Genomic DNA, 15,557 nt, shown 5'->3' on the forward strand with positions numbered 1-15,557 from the left:
CTTCCATAATACCTAGGTATAATAAATAGAAATACTGTGCATCATCTGGCTGTTTTGGCACGCTGGCGGGAGCCCCACTTTGAGCTCTTTAAGGGGAAATCCTTCAACACCTGCCACCTAATCCAGGCATAGCAGGAGTAACGTCTTCCGTCGCCCTCCGAAGAGCAGAACATTGCACCATGCCTAATCCATAGTAATTTGCAGATTTACTGTACAACGGAACGGAGCGGCCAAAGTGAATGGTTCTATTAAAGTCCCCCTGTGTTTATTTGAAAGTGAAATGAAAAGTCGTATCCTTTGCCACAATCGCTGTACAGAGGGATAACACCACAAGCGTTTTCAGCAGGTTTATCTTTTGCTCAGTATGGTACAGTGGGTACATTGAAAAATGAGATGGCATTCGGGTTTGTTTACCGCTTCTGTCTCTCGCGGGGAATGTTCATGATTTCTAGGTAAGTAGTAGTTTCGCCATGGGTGGGAACCATGGGTAGAGGAGTTGAATATAGTCCCCAGGGAAACATCCTGTGAGGATCAGATTGCGTTATGGAGAGGGAAGAGTGCTGACAACATAGGCAGTGGGGTTGGAAAATATTTTTTTGAAAAAAAAACAAAAAAAAATACAAAAAAGGAAAACAACCAAGATGTTTAGTTTGAACAAAACAAAACAAAAAAAAGGACACAAAACAATACAATAATGACCACATTTCAAATCAGATATTTGAGCAATATGACTCTGGTGATGTCTCTACAACTGAAATGGAGCCCTCCGTGTGATGTTCCCAGGCCCTGGCGAGGCGAGCACAGAACATTCTCACGCTGGTGTACTGGCGCTGACAGGGTTGCACTCCCCGTCTCCTTTTCTGGCTTTCAAATGTGCCGTGAGAATGTTGTGTGCTTCCTCGGGGAGTTGTCCATTACGATAGTCTCTCCTCCACTGCTTCAGCCCCAGCTGTGCTAGTGCCCCCTAGTGGCCTAGTTGTCGTTGGGCCCCTTCATGTTGGTGTCCAGGACGGCTGACCCAGCCGGGAGGTTGCAGGCGGAAGGGTCGCAGTAGCCATTAGGACCGGCAGAACCAGGAGGCCCAGGGACACCGGCCTGACCGTGGATACCAGGTGGGCCTCTGGCGCCATCACGTCCATCCTTGCCGTAGCCGGGCTTACCTGGCTCACCTGAGATGGGAAATAAGGCACATGTGAGATGTCAACAATTCACAATTCATCTCTTCCCCCCAGGCCCCATGCTCTCTCTCTCTCTCTCTCTCTCTCTCTCTCTCTCTCTCTCTCTCTCTCTCTCTCTCTCTCTCTGAGAACACCACGCTGAGATTACAAATCAGGAGGTCTCCCAATAAGCCTGTACGACACTAATCGATACTGACTTGTAATATCATTTAGATGGCATACATCCTGTTCTAACCATTAAGAGGCTTCAAAATTCAAAAACTAATCCTATTATCTCGTCCCTGCTGAGAAAATGAAGGGGGTGAGGGGAGAGACATTGAGCTAGACGCATATAAATTGCTTATTCTGGTTTGACCGCTACTGATCTCTCCTGGGGGGGGGGGGGGGCAGAGAGTTGAGTCTGCCCCAGTGCCATCCCCAGATTACACCCCCCCACACACACACACACACACACCTCTGCCCGCCTCACTGCCGTGGTGGGTCCCCACCCGGACATTAACTGCAAATGAAGGCTGGTGGCGTGGCACAGGTAGAGAGGCGGATAAATGATTCATGGCGGTGTGCCGCCATGGCCGAACGCTGACCACTCGCCCCCGATGCCGTCTCTGCCCGTAATACGTGTCCGTCCCTTCACATTTGAGCCACGCGCCGCGAGGGAATACGTGCCCCGCCACTTACTCCGCCTGATTTCTATACCAACCCAGACACACACACACACACCCTCACCCCAGGATGACTCACACTTACACTCACACACACACACACACACACCCTCGCCCCAGGATGACTCACACTCACTAACACACACACCGCTGCACGTGTTCTCACTTCCACTTATGGCTCTCTGGTTTCCTTTATCTGTGCTGCGCCCCGCCACCTGTCTCCAAACATTCGGATTCCCGTCCTGAGGCCATTGCCATCGCTTTGCTTGGCTCTCATGCTCCGCGGAGCCCAGCTTAATGCCTCTGTTTTCAATTGAGTGGCGGCCACAAAGTGGGCTCCCTGGAGAGCGGCTGATGGCATTTCATTCATCAGGAAAAGTGGCCTGGAACTGCCACTCTCACTACAGCCTCGCCTATCTCACTGTGTGTGTGTGTGTGCCATGTATGGGAACGTCAGGAAAATGTCCGCAAAGTTTTCTCAGCAGCGTATCAAAAGGTTAACTGACAAAGCGCATTCACTATGTGATGTTACTTGTGACCAAGGGGGCTACGGCATGTCTGTCTGTCTGTCTGTCTGTCCACCTTTTGTCCATCTGAATGGGTTCGTATGACTCCTTACCTGGTAGACCAGGAGGTCCTGGCAGGCCTTTGGGTCCTCGCGCTGTGGGTCCTCGGTCGCCTCTGTCTCCCATCTCACCTGAACCAGACACAAAACCATTAGAGCCCAGCCATCGCTCCACAGCCCTAGCTCACAGCAAAGGGCCATGGTTTTCACTGGGGAGTAGGAACCACATCAGATGTACTCTCTACTAGGCCCCAGTTAGTTAACTCCATTCTAAAGGCTTTACAGTACATCACATGTCACACTATGCAAAACAGATCCCAAGTTGGGGGAAACAATACACAACGTAAATGTAGAGAACAATTATGTTTATGCGGAGAGTCAAACCTTTTGGTCCTTTGCGTCCCATAACTCCTGGAGGTCCTTTCAAGCCAGGGAGACCTCTTGTTCCTGCCTGCCCAGGGAAGCCACTGTCTCCTGGGGGACCAGCAGGACCTGGGGGTCCTGGACGACCAGGCAGGCCTACTGCTCCTGACTCTGGCCTTCTAAGACTGGCTGCTAACTGTGCCAACTGCTCTGGAGGTTGGAAAAAGACAACGGTAGGGTCAGCATGCGGCAATGATAGTGTGCTTTCATGCGCAAAACATGGAGTACTCAGGTTCAATAATTACATATACTGTATATAACAACATATTGGTTTCTGTCGCACTGTTGATGTATGATATTCATAGAGAGGAAATCATATACAAAATGTATATTGTTGTCAGGGATGGGTTTTCTGAAAACAGATGGGAGCTTTTGGGATGGGATGCATCCCTCCTCGTGATCATCAGAGTCACTTGAAAACCTGAATGTCCTCAAAACACATCTACTCAGCTAACCTATGTCTAGCCATAGCTCAAAAATTCTTGCCTAAAATTGTATAATCTTCCCTTTGTAAAATAAAGAGACTGGTATGCAGTGGACACTTTTATCCAAATGTTGGTGTAATCTTCCAGGATGACTTAGGATCACCCAATGAACATATACATCAAATTTCAAGCTTTTAGGAGGTTGTATAGGTAGTTTTTGAGATATTTTTGGGCACCCCTTCTAGGATGTCTTAGGATCACCCAAGGAAAATATCTACCAAATTTCATGCTTCTATCCGCCGCGTAACGATTTTTCACATAATCTCCCCTACTAAAAGCACACATGGCACATTTATGCATTTGTCAACATGCAATCAGGGTTCAAAACCCGTACAAACAATCATCTGGCTGTGATGCTCCAGCACTCTCCACTGTGTTCTCCCTGCAGCACAGACGCCAATATGATGCCACTTTCGTGAGACGCAATCACAGCTAAATTATGTGCTCCTCAACTCAGTGGCTCCTATGACTGTCGTTGGACGAGAGTCTGCCTTTTAAAAATAATCACGTTATCTCGTCAAAGCACATGCTTGTTGACACGTTTACCAAATTAACAAAATGTGCTTGAACATGCACTTGAAAATGAAAGTAAATCCTGCTTGTCTAGAGTACCAGCATTGGTAAGCCATAATAAATGCAGTCGTCTCTGGTGGTGTTGTGGCGATTGGTTCCTCCCTTAAAGCAGAAAACCCTGATCATCCATGCATTGCTCATTTATAACTTCTAATTACACTGAAGTGAAACCATTCATGGTCTAACAAATCCAATGCAAACTCCACAGCGCTATGCTACACTGCTTGTCAGTGAAGTTCACTCCGAAGTCTCTCAATGAAAATTCATATTGTGAATGCTTGGCTGAATTTGGTAGGATTTCTTTTCCCCCTTTTTTCTTTTTAAAAGAGCCACAGACTTTTCTTGCTCCCAGCCAGAAAGTGCAGCAACTCTGCTGAAGGCCAAATGAATTTTTCAGGAGAGCGCGGCGATGAAAAAGTCATGACTCAGACTGGAGCGGAAGCCAGCCGGTGCAGAGCCAGATCTCAGACCTTCAACTTCAACTTCAAATCTTTTTTAAGAGTGTTTTTGAAGATCGAGCTGGGAATCTGATGGCCTTACTCATCCTGCAAATAAACAAAAAAAACAAGATGCAAGCACTCCCTCTCCTCACTCCCCCACCCCCTCTCCTGATTGGCCACGGGCCGACTCGCTGTAAGGCACTTTAGTGAGACATCAAATACAGGGCAAATTATTAAAGGAAACACCACACATTGTGTGTAATGGAGATCTAAGCCTTACCCTGCATTACTCTCATGCAGACTTGTCGGATTTGTTGATCACTTGGCTCTTTGCCCTGCAAGTAGAAGGGAAGTACTTTACTTAACATCTGCACAACATCTGTAAAACTGTATGGTTTTGCAAAGCAATCATAGATAGCGAATAGTCAAATACTGAAAAGTTTACATCTAGATAGCAAGTAGCATGCTAATAATGGAGATGTGGTTTGCTTTGCTTTCAAAAGGATTACACCATACTCCACACTAAACAAACTGATAAAGTGATGAGTCTGTTTGCTGTGTCTGTGGCCCAAACAAAGTGATGAGTCTGTTTGCTGTGTCTGTTGCCTAGACAACGTGCCACCCACCGCTGGCCCCTGAGACCCACGAGGTCCTGGTGATCCCCTGTCTCCCTGCATGCCGCGCGGTCCTGGCGTACCGGCAGGCCCCTGGATGCCAGGCTGCCCGCGGGCGCCCTCTGCTCCCCTGTTCCCTGGCTCTCCTGGGTTTCCGCCCTGTAATGAGAGACGGCGAAAAATCAATTCGGTCTGAGAGCTTCCTGTGGTGTCTGAGGCCTAGGCCTACACACACAGCCAGACGACATGACAGGATTAGTGAAGGAAACAAGCTTGGATCATGCGAGCTCAATTTGGACTCCCAGCAACCAACCACAAGCAAAGGATTTAGCTAAAGAAGAGTTTGAGTTCAGTTCCAAAACTGAAGGTGGCAAAGAGGAAGAAATAGGTGGAAGTCACATGGACGTTAAAGATCATGAGAGGAAACAGGTAAATGGACTGAGAAATTAATAAATCCATCAGAGGGTAAAGAGATGTGTGAAATGTACTAATGTGTGAGGATGGGTGCCTTGAGATTTAGTTGCCATTACTTAATGATGCTCTCTTATGGTGAGTATTGATGTATTACTGCATGGGAAGGTCTGGGAGACGTGACCAGCTTGTACAGAACACTCAGGCAAGTCAGGAATGGAATGAATAAATTCAGATTTGCAAAACTAACCGCTCCTTTAGGTCCTGGTTCTCCTGTCTCGCCCTGTAATTGAGGCAAAATAAGACCCATTTAGAGAGAGGCAGAGGTGAGAATACTGATATAGGATATACATGTATGCCTGGAATGGATAAATCTGGAATTGAGTCAGTTATGTCTAACCTACATCTCTAATGCATCTGACGCCATATAAATGACCCAAAGCTACTCACAAGGTCTCCTTTGTCTCCTGGAGTTCCCTCTGCTCCTTGTTGTCCCTGGAAGAGAGATTTGGAAAATTGTCAGACACAAGAAGAGCAGCAGATTCTCTAGTCAGACCATGTCTTGTTACATGTGGTGTAACATCTATGCCAACACGGCTGCAATAATGAATGATCCATCATGTAGTATGAGGAGAGAAACAGACTCAGGCCGTACCTGCTCTCCCTTTGGCCCAGTCTCACCGCCCTCGCCCTGTAACATTCAACAACACACTCACAGGTTAACACAATACAATTGATTAGTTTGATTAGCCAGTATCATATTAACTTGATTTGTAACGTTTAAAAGGCAATGTTAAAATGCAATATAACTGATATTGTAGCTGAATTAGATACTGAGACAATGAGAAACTGGAAGGTCCAGAGAGTTGCACTGGGGAAATACAGAGCAGTTTTAATCAACGTTTTGTACTGAGCTGACCATGAGAGGCATGGTGCACATGTACAACAAGAGAGTGGTGAAGAACCAAGCAATTCTCTTACTCTGTCACCCTTCACTCCGGGAAGACCAGAAGGTCCAGGAAGTCCTGGCAAGCCGAGATCACCTTTGGGCCCCTAAAGTTGAATGAAAGGAAATTGATATCCAATATGCGAGGAACAGGAAATTATAGTAAGCTGACCATGGACTTCATCTAAAGATCTCCATATTATGAAAAAAAAAAATCTAATTCAACCCATCGTTTGTTTGTTTTATCTTTGTTTCCTTGTTCTTTTTTAGCTGAGTTGATATTCTCAGATTTGTGGTGTGTGTGTGTGTGTGTGTGTGTGTGTGTGTGTGTGTGTGTCTCATCTCCCCACTGTGGTGTGTACCTTTGATCTGCACTCGGCTGTGTGTGGAATGCCGGGGAAACAGAGGGCTCTTTGAGAGGGGCTACCTCACAGAGAAACTCTCCCCTTACTGTGAAAATAGCCCTTCCATGGGATCTCACTCGGCCCTATTCTCTGGGGAATTCCTGCGTAGCCTGGCTGGGCCTCCACCCTCCACCTCCAGCAGAGGATTCCTGCGCTTGTTCTCTGCACTCCATCCGCCCGTGCTTACTCTCTAGCTCTCATTATTCTATATCGGTCCCCTTTATTTTATTTGATTCTCTTTCTATCTTTTGACCACAGTCGTTTGGGTTTTTTGTTTTTTTCTGTCGTGTCATGGCTCCTATCTTTTGAGTAATGCGGCTCAGTAGGAAGAAGGCTTAGCTTTCATGTACAAATGAATTGTGGCCATCTGATAGCGGTCACCTATCATTTGAGGCGTGCTTTGTCTGTGGGCTTGAGCTTCCTGGTGATAAGAGGAGACGTGGGAGCTTTTCCAAATCTCACGGTGACTCACGGTGATGTGATTACTTCTCCTCCACGGCTATAGCTCAGTCTTTTTTCTCTTGCTCTAAGAGTCTTGAACATGCCGCACACAACTTTTTAGATTCAAGCCAGCATGTTTACTTTACAACACTGAGCTGCAATAATTGGCTATTTTTCATTGGATAGAAGCATTGATACACAATGACATCATGCTATGGTGTAGTTTTGAGCTGGATATCAGGCATCAACAGGTAAGACATGGAGACCCCACAAAGCTTTTTTTACACTGTGGGCAAAAACTGGCAGTAGGGCATTAATTACTCCTGACACTAAAGCATGTGATGATGTGTGCTTTTCATGAGCTTCATTTCAAAGGTGTTTGTGTCATTTGTCAGCATCTGTCAGCAACAACACACACACACACACACTGACAAACATAGACGCACACACACACACACACACACACACACATACAGAAGCTAGCTGTCACTTACTCTGGCACCTGGTTTTCCAGCTGGCCCATCATGTCCCTGCTCTCCTCGATCACCCTGTGTGACACACACACACACACACAAACACACACACACACACACACACACACACACACACACACACACACACACACACACACACACACACACACACACACACACACACACACACACACCAGAGGCACGGTGAGAAAGACACGATCAGAATAAAAATAGCATCGTTTCCATTAGGACAGCTGTTCCTCAAACAGGTGCCAGCGCGGCCCCAGAAAAGTAATTAAATGATAACATTTCATGGCAGGAAATGGAAGTAAAACATACGGGCTCTCCAACGGGTCCGATCGGGCCGAGCTCGCCTTGTTCTCCTCTCTCGCCCTGCGGGGAGGAAGAAGAGACAATGGCAGTGTAATGGCGTGCCAACCTGTGTAAGTGTGCCGCTATTGGTGGCGAATGGCCAGCGAAGGCCTTATCTACTCACCTGTTTGCCAGCCGAGCCCATTGTCCCGAGGAGACCGGGATCTCCAGAGCCACCCTGTGGAACAAAAGCAATTGTCTGAGTTTCTTCTCTCTTTCGTCAGTCGCACGAGTATTTAGATGGTTCATTTATATGGAAATACCTGCAGCAAGGCTTTCTTAAAGGGTCAGATTCAGTTTGTTCGCAGAGGTTTTCATTCATAACATTTCGACTAGGTTGTTGAAATCAAAGGCATACAAAAAGTAATGAACGCTAATAGAGAATTCATGAAAACCTCCCTAAAGATGTCAGTCAAAGGAGAATAACTTTTTAAACTAAGTTTTCGACACCATCAACTGTTTTATGAAACAGCATAAACTATGACATTTGGCTGCCACCCCCGTACGTAAGGCAGGAGGCAGCCCATTAGACTTTGGTTTGAGTCTGTAAACATCTTACAGTGCAACACTCACCTTCTCCCCACCCATGCCCTTGGGTCCGGGTATGCCAGGTAAACCCTACAGAAGGGGAAGACAACAAACAGCTCGCGTTCAACTGTTTCCCTCCTACTCCCGCACACAACAACATTGTTTAGCAGCATCCCGCCACTTCGGCGAGATCAAAGCAGACCTCTTTGACGACGCCTCAAAAACAGCCTTTGAAGGCACGCAGCCATTGCACCTGGGTGCAGGGTAAAAGTTCACCGTTTCACTATCCCACACAAACAGGAAAGCAGAAGAAAGCAAAGACGCTCAGGAGCACTTTCATGCACGCTGATTGGAGCATGTTGATACATATTTCATTTTAAACGCAAGGTGTTTGCTAATTTTGTTTGCAGGAAAAGCTATTTTGTTCATTTTGCAACATCCTCCTGTGCCAGTGGAGTGGCAGCCTGCTATGAGGGGCATAGCACATTTTCTAGTCTGCAGCAAAACATCGCTCGGAAACCGCCACTTGCACACCACTCGAGAACTCAAATGATTGTCTTCCTCAGAAGTCTACGGCTGATTGCTTCTTCCTGCTTTGATGAGGGCTTGCTGAATAAAATGCATGTTGTGGAGTGGGACAACTCAGAGAAGCTGTTCGATGCCATTTGAGGACACAGCCCATAAGGCAGCTCCTGTGTGGCTGGCGAGAAATAGGTTTCCTACGTTCCCTTGAGGCTATTGTTCTGGGCTACGCTTTCATGTTATTGTTGTGGTATATAAACAAAAACAGTCTGCCCCCATAGCAATCAACTGAATGCACTACAGAATCACACTGAGTCACAGTGGCACTATAGAGTACCATTCACATGCAGATATTCTGCTGTTTTGGAAGACAGGGTCCTCAGTGATGATGCGGTGATGTGTATAATTCGGCTGAGAGACATAACACGCATAACACACAAATGAGCAGCAATCAAACACTCCGCCTACGTCTCACGCACACCACTGCCGAGGTTGAACACCTGTCATACTTACAGGAAGTCCCTGCAGCCCGACCTCGCCAGGAGATCCAGGTTTACCTGAGCTGCCCTGCACAATGAAACAGATGGAACAGAGGAGTGAGAAGACTGAGAATCACAGCCCCGGCTTCACACATAGAGAATAGCTGCGTGTGGTGCATTAATGAGACTCCTACCTTTGAACCTGGCATACCAGGGATGCCCTCACGGCCATCCACGCCTGGCAGGCCCTAGAGGAGAGGAGACGGGCAGCGTTACAGGAGGAAAACAGAACTATCGCCGTGACAACGGCACTCTTGTGAGATAATTAAGCAAACGATCACATTAGAGAGAGCGTCAGACTTACTGAGTCACCCTTCGGTCCGGGAAGACCAGTGATGCCCCTTTGTCCTTGACCGCCCTGGAGTGGAACAAGAGCAGAGGGTTAAAGCAGCAGAGATCCCCCTGTGTGTAAGGAACAGTCAACTACTACAGTATGAACTGAAGGAGCTGGCGCTTGATGATGAGGTCTTACTTCCTCTCCCTTGGGACCTCTCTCCCCCATCACTCCTCTCTGGCCCATGTCTCCCTGAAATGACAACAATCACCGTTAAATACACAGTATACCATATACCATACATCATCCTATTTATAACATATTTGTATACACATAAATATATGTAAAATGTAATCAAAACAATTATTTGATACTATTTTCTGCTCCAGGCTTTTATGACTATATGATTTAAGTTTCTGCTAATGTTTCTGCAAATATTTTGCTGGCAACATTCATTTCTTCACAATGTAATCAACCAAGGCAAGGCATTGACGAAGCCAAGCCCTGTCACTAGTATTTTAAAACATAATGTCAATGTTTCTGGCTGAGACACCAACGGCTCACTTCCAAAACATGGATTAAAATGTACAACAGCCCTAGGCCTTTGCCTTCGTCCGCCCCCATTCAAGGAAACAGCCCTCAAGTGCTTCTGAGGATTAGTTTGTGCCTGAGAGCCACTCTTCCTCTGCCTGCCACAGATGAGCGCAGTGTGGTGGCTGGTGCAGGGATTTAGTCATGGAGCCGAGAGGTTAATTTGGCGCGTGGAACTCACTGTGGCCCCCAGGACACCCTGCGATCCTGGATCTCCATCGTGGCCTCGAGCTCCCTGCAAGAGGGAGAATAACAATAATGAAAAAAAATAATATATATATAATATAAAAAAAGAACATTATAATGGTGTCCCCATCCACTGGCATTAACGGTAAATAAATAAACAAAATAAAAGGAGAAGGCACAGGGCCCGGGAGCAGCTGCGGGACGCTATTTGTCATCGTTATGCGGCGCTCCTCCTCGGAGCCTCTTACCATTTCACCTTTGGGTCCCATGGTTCCCGTCGACCCGCGGATTCCCTGTGGCCCCTGCAATGAGACGGAGGCAGCACAAGCTGTTAAAGGCCACCGCTGGCACTTCCTGTTCCTGTTCACTACCCTCTCAGTCTGAGGGGAGCCTTCAGGACAAGGCTGAATGTGTCTGCCATCGCTCTGCCATCGGACAACTACTGTTATCTGAACCTCCGCAAGCACTTTGAGCTGAGCATGCCTGTTCAGCTGTGAGGCTGATACACGTATAGCTGGTGTTTCAGTGTTATGTTGGAGACTTAATGTGTAACATCGGTTTCATGCACTTCTACAAACTCTTCCACCGCCTCTTCTGTGACAAATTCTCTCTCTATTGTCTATGGCAGATCTTGATTCAAAGCCGTTTCCAATTCTGATATGGACTGTAATCGCGGCCGAATCAATCCTGGTCGGAACATCAGCGTGGCTCACCGTAGGCCCCTGTGCTCCCACTTCTCCCGACGCTCCCTGGTCTCCCTCTTCTCCCTGTGGGAATAATGATCACACATTAGCCATCCGTTATCAGTGGGCGCCATCTTGACCAGTCGAGTCCGAACATTAGAGCTCCCTCTTTATCTCGTTAGTGAAGGGTAATGCATTCAGGGTCCACGAGCCACGTGAACAAGATCTTGTTATCATGGCAATAATAAACAGGGACTGATTCCCATCGCTGATTAAGTCCTTCATATGAAGTAGTAGGGGATACCATCGTCTCTTTACTGGAGTTCAGATTAGCACCGAAAGCAAACTCATCCTCCATATCAGTCTGTATTATCAAAAGTAGCCAGTGGAGATATGGAGATTGGGCACTATGTGAGGGTGCGCTTCTCCAATTAGCCTTTTCATTGCTTAGATACTAATAGATAACCCGATGGCTATCAAGCCTAGTCAATCATTTCATTCACTGAATTGGTTATAATTGCAAATAGTGATTTAAAACAAGCATGAACCGTTATCTGATTTTTTTTTTCCATGAAAGGAAGTAGGAAATAAAAAAGGTTCAATGTATTCAGTGAGTATGTCCTGCCACTGACATGATTATTTCAGCATGCAGTACATTTGCACATTAGCCAGGTCAAGTGCAGCTAACATAGAAAACTAACATGAATCATGCATATCAGTAGTTCCCAAAGAGTGGGGGGAGACCCACTAGTGGGGAGGAGAGACATGACACGGGGTGCGATGAATCTTGATTGGCAATGAAGATCATACATTCAAAACAAAATAGCCACACAAACATATTAGCTATGAACAGGGCTACACATTTTAAACATTAGATCCAGGGGACAGAGATGAGAAATGTAACGTGGATCCACAATGCGAAACTAATATTTTAACATTCCCATTTTGCCCTGGGTGATGAGGTCAAGGAGGACCGGAAAATTCCCCAATTCCAGTTCTTGTGTGTGAACTATAATCATCAGTGATAGCGCTTTAACATCTTGGTCATATGGTGTTACATTAACATCTTGGTCATATGGTGTTACATTAACATCTTGGTCATATGGTGTTACACTAACAATTTGTTTTTGGCTAATACTCAAATTAGCTTTAGTTTGACTTTGCATTTTGCACCATCTTTCAAATAATAAATAATAACAATCATAATCTCAGCTCTGCACTTGCCTTGTGTCCTTGCTTTCCAGGCTCCCCACCCTCCCCCTTCACACCTTTGTGACCCTGCAGAAAAGAGCACAGCACTTGATACATTACAAACAAGCATGGTGAACAAGCATGATGTACACTGCTGTGGGTATCAGACATACAGCTGAGGGGCAAAGAGTAAAACCTGTAACACATGTAATGAAAATCGCTTGTGAATATGGGCATATGTAGAACGTTTCACAAACCACAGGACAACATTACCTCTTACAAGCACGAGTACATGGGACATAGAGGATGTAGAGGACGTAGAACATTTTACCGGAGAACATTTACATTATGGGCACGCTGGCAACTACGCCACTCCGTCCAGCCTCTGTTGTCTTATGTATGTTTCTTGTTTGTCTGATGGTTTGTTTTACAGCACTTTGGTCAACTGTTGTTGTTTTTTTGTTTTTTTCAAAGTGCTATACAAATAAATTGGCATTGACATTGACATTGACATTATGCAGATATGTGCCTTAACTATGCAAATGACAGTAATGCATAACTGGAGAGGTCTGCTGTGCATCATCGGGGGATTAAACTGACCTTCATCCCTGGAAGGCCTGGATGGCCAGGTGTCCCCGGTGGGCAGGCGTTGCCACACTGCAGGGCGGAAAACAGGGATTAAAGCGGAGAACATTTCTGTGACTGAAGTTATCCCACAACTTTTAAGTCCTCCTATACCATTATCTATTCTATTTATCTATTCTGCATACAAATCTGAAATGACCTGGCCCACGCCTAAACCCAGGCACAGTGCCTGAGAAAATTCATCCTTGCAGAACAGGTCATTCTATTCCAAACAGAAAATGAAGATGGGCATATTTCCTACCTTAGCATAAAAAAAGGAAGATAAAGAAATTGTGGCAACAATTTCAGAATACAGCTATACGAAGCCTGAGCCCCACACAGTAGTACTACTGAAATGTGTCACTGTTACAAAGCTGTTGGCTGAACAACCACTGTGATGCAGGAAGATACACTGAATGAACTGCAGGCATCCTTGAATAAATTGTATTTAAAAATCAAAACATGTCTCTGCCTGAATCTGGTTGCTGCATCAACCAAATGAAGGCTCATTAATATTGCATTTAGATATTTATCTATTTAACTTTTCATCAAATACATTAGCATTTTAATGAACACAGAAATATTGTTTTAATACCCCCCAAATGGATGTCTGAACACTTTACACAGGAAATGTTAATTAAAGTTCACTTTAATTAAAGAGCCTCTCCATTCTGTTATTATGTTTCATATGGCCTGCCCTGCAGGTAAAAACACATCCCATTCAGACATTGGTCTTGCGATGCCAGAGGTCCACAGCAGCAGTACAGGTAGTAGTTTTAAGCAGCACCGCAAGCTTTATACATGACATTTGCTCTTGCTGCTTCATATATGCTAAGAGTGCACAGATCTTGTAATAATCACACAGTTCTTACCAACTCCATTGTGCCACCCAACGCGCCAGCTGCTCCCTAAAAACAAAGACAATGCTGTTTTTAATCAGCTAATACAGCAAGATCACACAGTTGTGGTCATGTGCAGACTACAAACAGCCAAATCCTAAAGCCCAGCTATTCTAACAACATGTTTTGAGAGAAGAAAAATCATATTTCACCACAATAATTACAACAAAGCCATGTATGAACCTGGAGAGACTAGAATACAAGTGTAAATGGTAAACACCAGTGACCGGCTGTGAAATCCCTGAAAGGTCAAGGGTCATGTTGTCAGGGCAACAGGGTAAATACTCACTCTGGCTCCGGTGGGTCCCCTGGGTCCAGATGGCCCTCGCACACCCATAGATCCCTAAGGTAAAGCACATCACAATCAATTCATCATCACAAAACAATTCATCTGGATGTATGTTCACGTCTCCAACAGGGAACAGCACAAGACAGGCCTGTTGACGTATATCAGTCTCTAGTTTCATCACTGCATGTAGTTAGCATTGATCATTATTACCCTATAGTTTTCAATCTTACATGAGTTCTTGCTCTATAGTCCCGGTATTTGGAGTGGGATGACAAAGCTGCATCCCCACTGCTTCAGAGAACCCGTAGTCAGTGGGGATCCTATACAGCTGCAGTGTAGGTCTGATAGAGGCCAGTGATGGCATGGTGGCTAAAGAGCTGGACAAGCAACCAGGAGCCAGAAAAGTGCCCTTGAGTGAGCCATTTAACCCCGAACTGCTCTGGGGAGACTGGCATTTGCACGTCGCTTTGGATAAAAGCATCCGCCAAATGAATAATGAGGTAAGACTAATCACATATGACTATTCACTAATGCTTTGCTAATCAGCTAATATTTCTAAAGGTTAAAAGGAGGACACTCATTTGGTTTGTATTGGAAAAGGCTTGTTCAAGTTTGTACACCTGTGCTGACACATATCATCCAATGAAAGGGATCAAATGCTGTCTTGGATTTGGCCAGTTAGGTCACGAGAGGAGTCCACATGTCATCAGCATACCTTTATAACACTCCAGTACTCCTAAACTACAGTACCTGTGCACTGGTAAAGGATGTGTGCAGGATCTGCCAGCTACTGTGAAAGGCTATGTGCATTTGCTGTCTATATGTTCTGTATCTTTGCCCTGATGCTGCTGGATGTTTATGTAATAATGATGAAAGATGATCGGTACTTACGGGAGATCCGATTTTGCCCAATTCACCTGGAAGGCCTCCTGGCCCTGGTGGTCCCTGTTGGTAAGCATGGTGAATGCGAATGAGTAACTCAATGACACCATAACGTGTGTGTGTGTGTGTGTGTGTGTGTGTGTACACATTAACACCTACTATGACAGTGTAGGTTTTCAATCCAGTATACTTACAGGGGGTCCATCTGGGCCAATACCCTGTGGATGACATAATTTTGAACACTTACAACACCGTCATAATAAGTATAGAACAACAAGTTAATATAGAGCATGACACTGGCATTTAAACACTGTTTTTCTTTTCACTCACAGCTGAGCCACGAGGTCCAGGTTTGCCAGGTT

The 15,557-nt window shown here is 45.7% G+C and overlaps 2 protein-coding genes across 2 annotated transcripts in view; one reads left to right on the top strand and one right to left on the bottom strand.

Moving 5' to 3' along the window:
* Positions 1-834, top strand: part of LOC134064480 (collagen alpha-1(XIX) chain-like) — a 52,790-nt gene extending 51,956 nt beyond the window's left edge. Inside the window, exon 34 of the mRNA XM_062520404.1 lies at positions 784-834. Coding sequence (XP_062376388.1) covers positions 784-834 — 51 coding nt within the window. The remainder of the gene's footprint in view (positions 1-783) is intronic.
* On the bottom strand, positions 420-15,557 carry LOC134063980 (collagen alpha-1(IX) chain-like). The gene is made up of 27 exons (XM_062519750.1): positions 15,526-15,557; positions 15,390-15,413; positions 15,205-15,258; positions 14,314-14,367; positions 13,998-14,033; positions 13,102-13,158; positions 12,535-12,588; positions 11,341-11,394; positions 10,876-10,929; positions 10,623-10,676; positions 10,049-10,102; positions 9,881-9,934; positions 9,711-9,764; positions 9,551-9,604; positions 8,561-8,605; positions 8,112-8,165; positions 7,955-8,008; positions 7,637-7,690; positions 6,333-6,404; positions 6,007-6,042; positions 5,802-5,846; positions 5,602-5,634; positions 4,953-5,099; positions 4,607-4,661; positions 2,790-2,978; positions 2,460-2,537; positions 420-1,169 (listed from the first exon to the last, which is right to left on the bottom strand). The coding sequence occupies exons 4-27, from the start codon at positions 14,359-14,361 to the stop codon at positions 973-975; spliced, it is 1,632 nt and encodes a 543-aa protein (XP_062375734.1). The 5' UTR covers positions 14,362-14,367; positions 15,205-15,258; positions 15,390-15,413; positions 15,526-15,557; the 3' UTR covers positions 420-972.

Source organism: Sardina pilchardus, chromosome 18, assembly GCF_963854185.1.
Source record: "Sardina pilchardus chromosome 18, fSarPil1.1, whole genome shotgun sequence".
NCBI classification, from domain to species: domain Eukaryota; kingdom Metazoa; phylum Chordata; class Actinopteri; order Clupeiformes; family Clupeidae; genus Sardina; species Sardina pilchardus.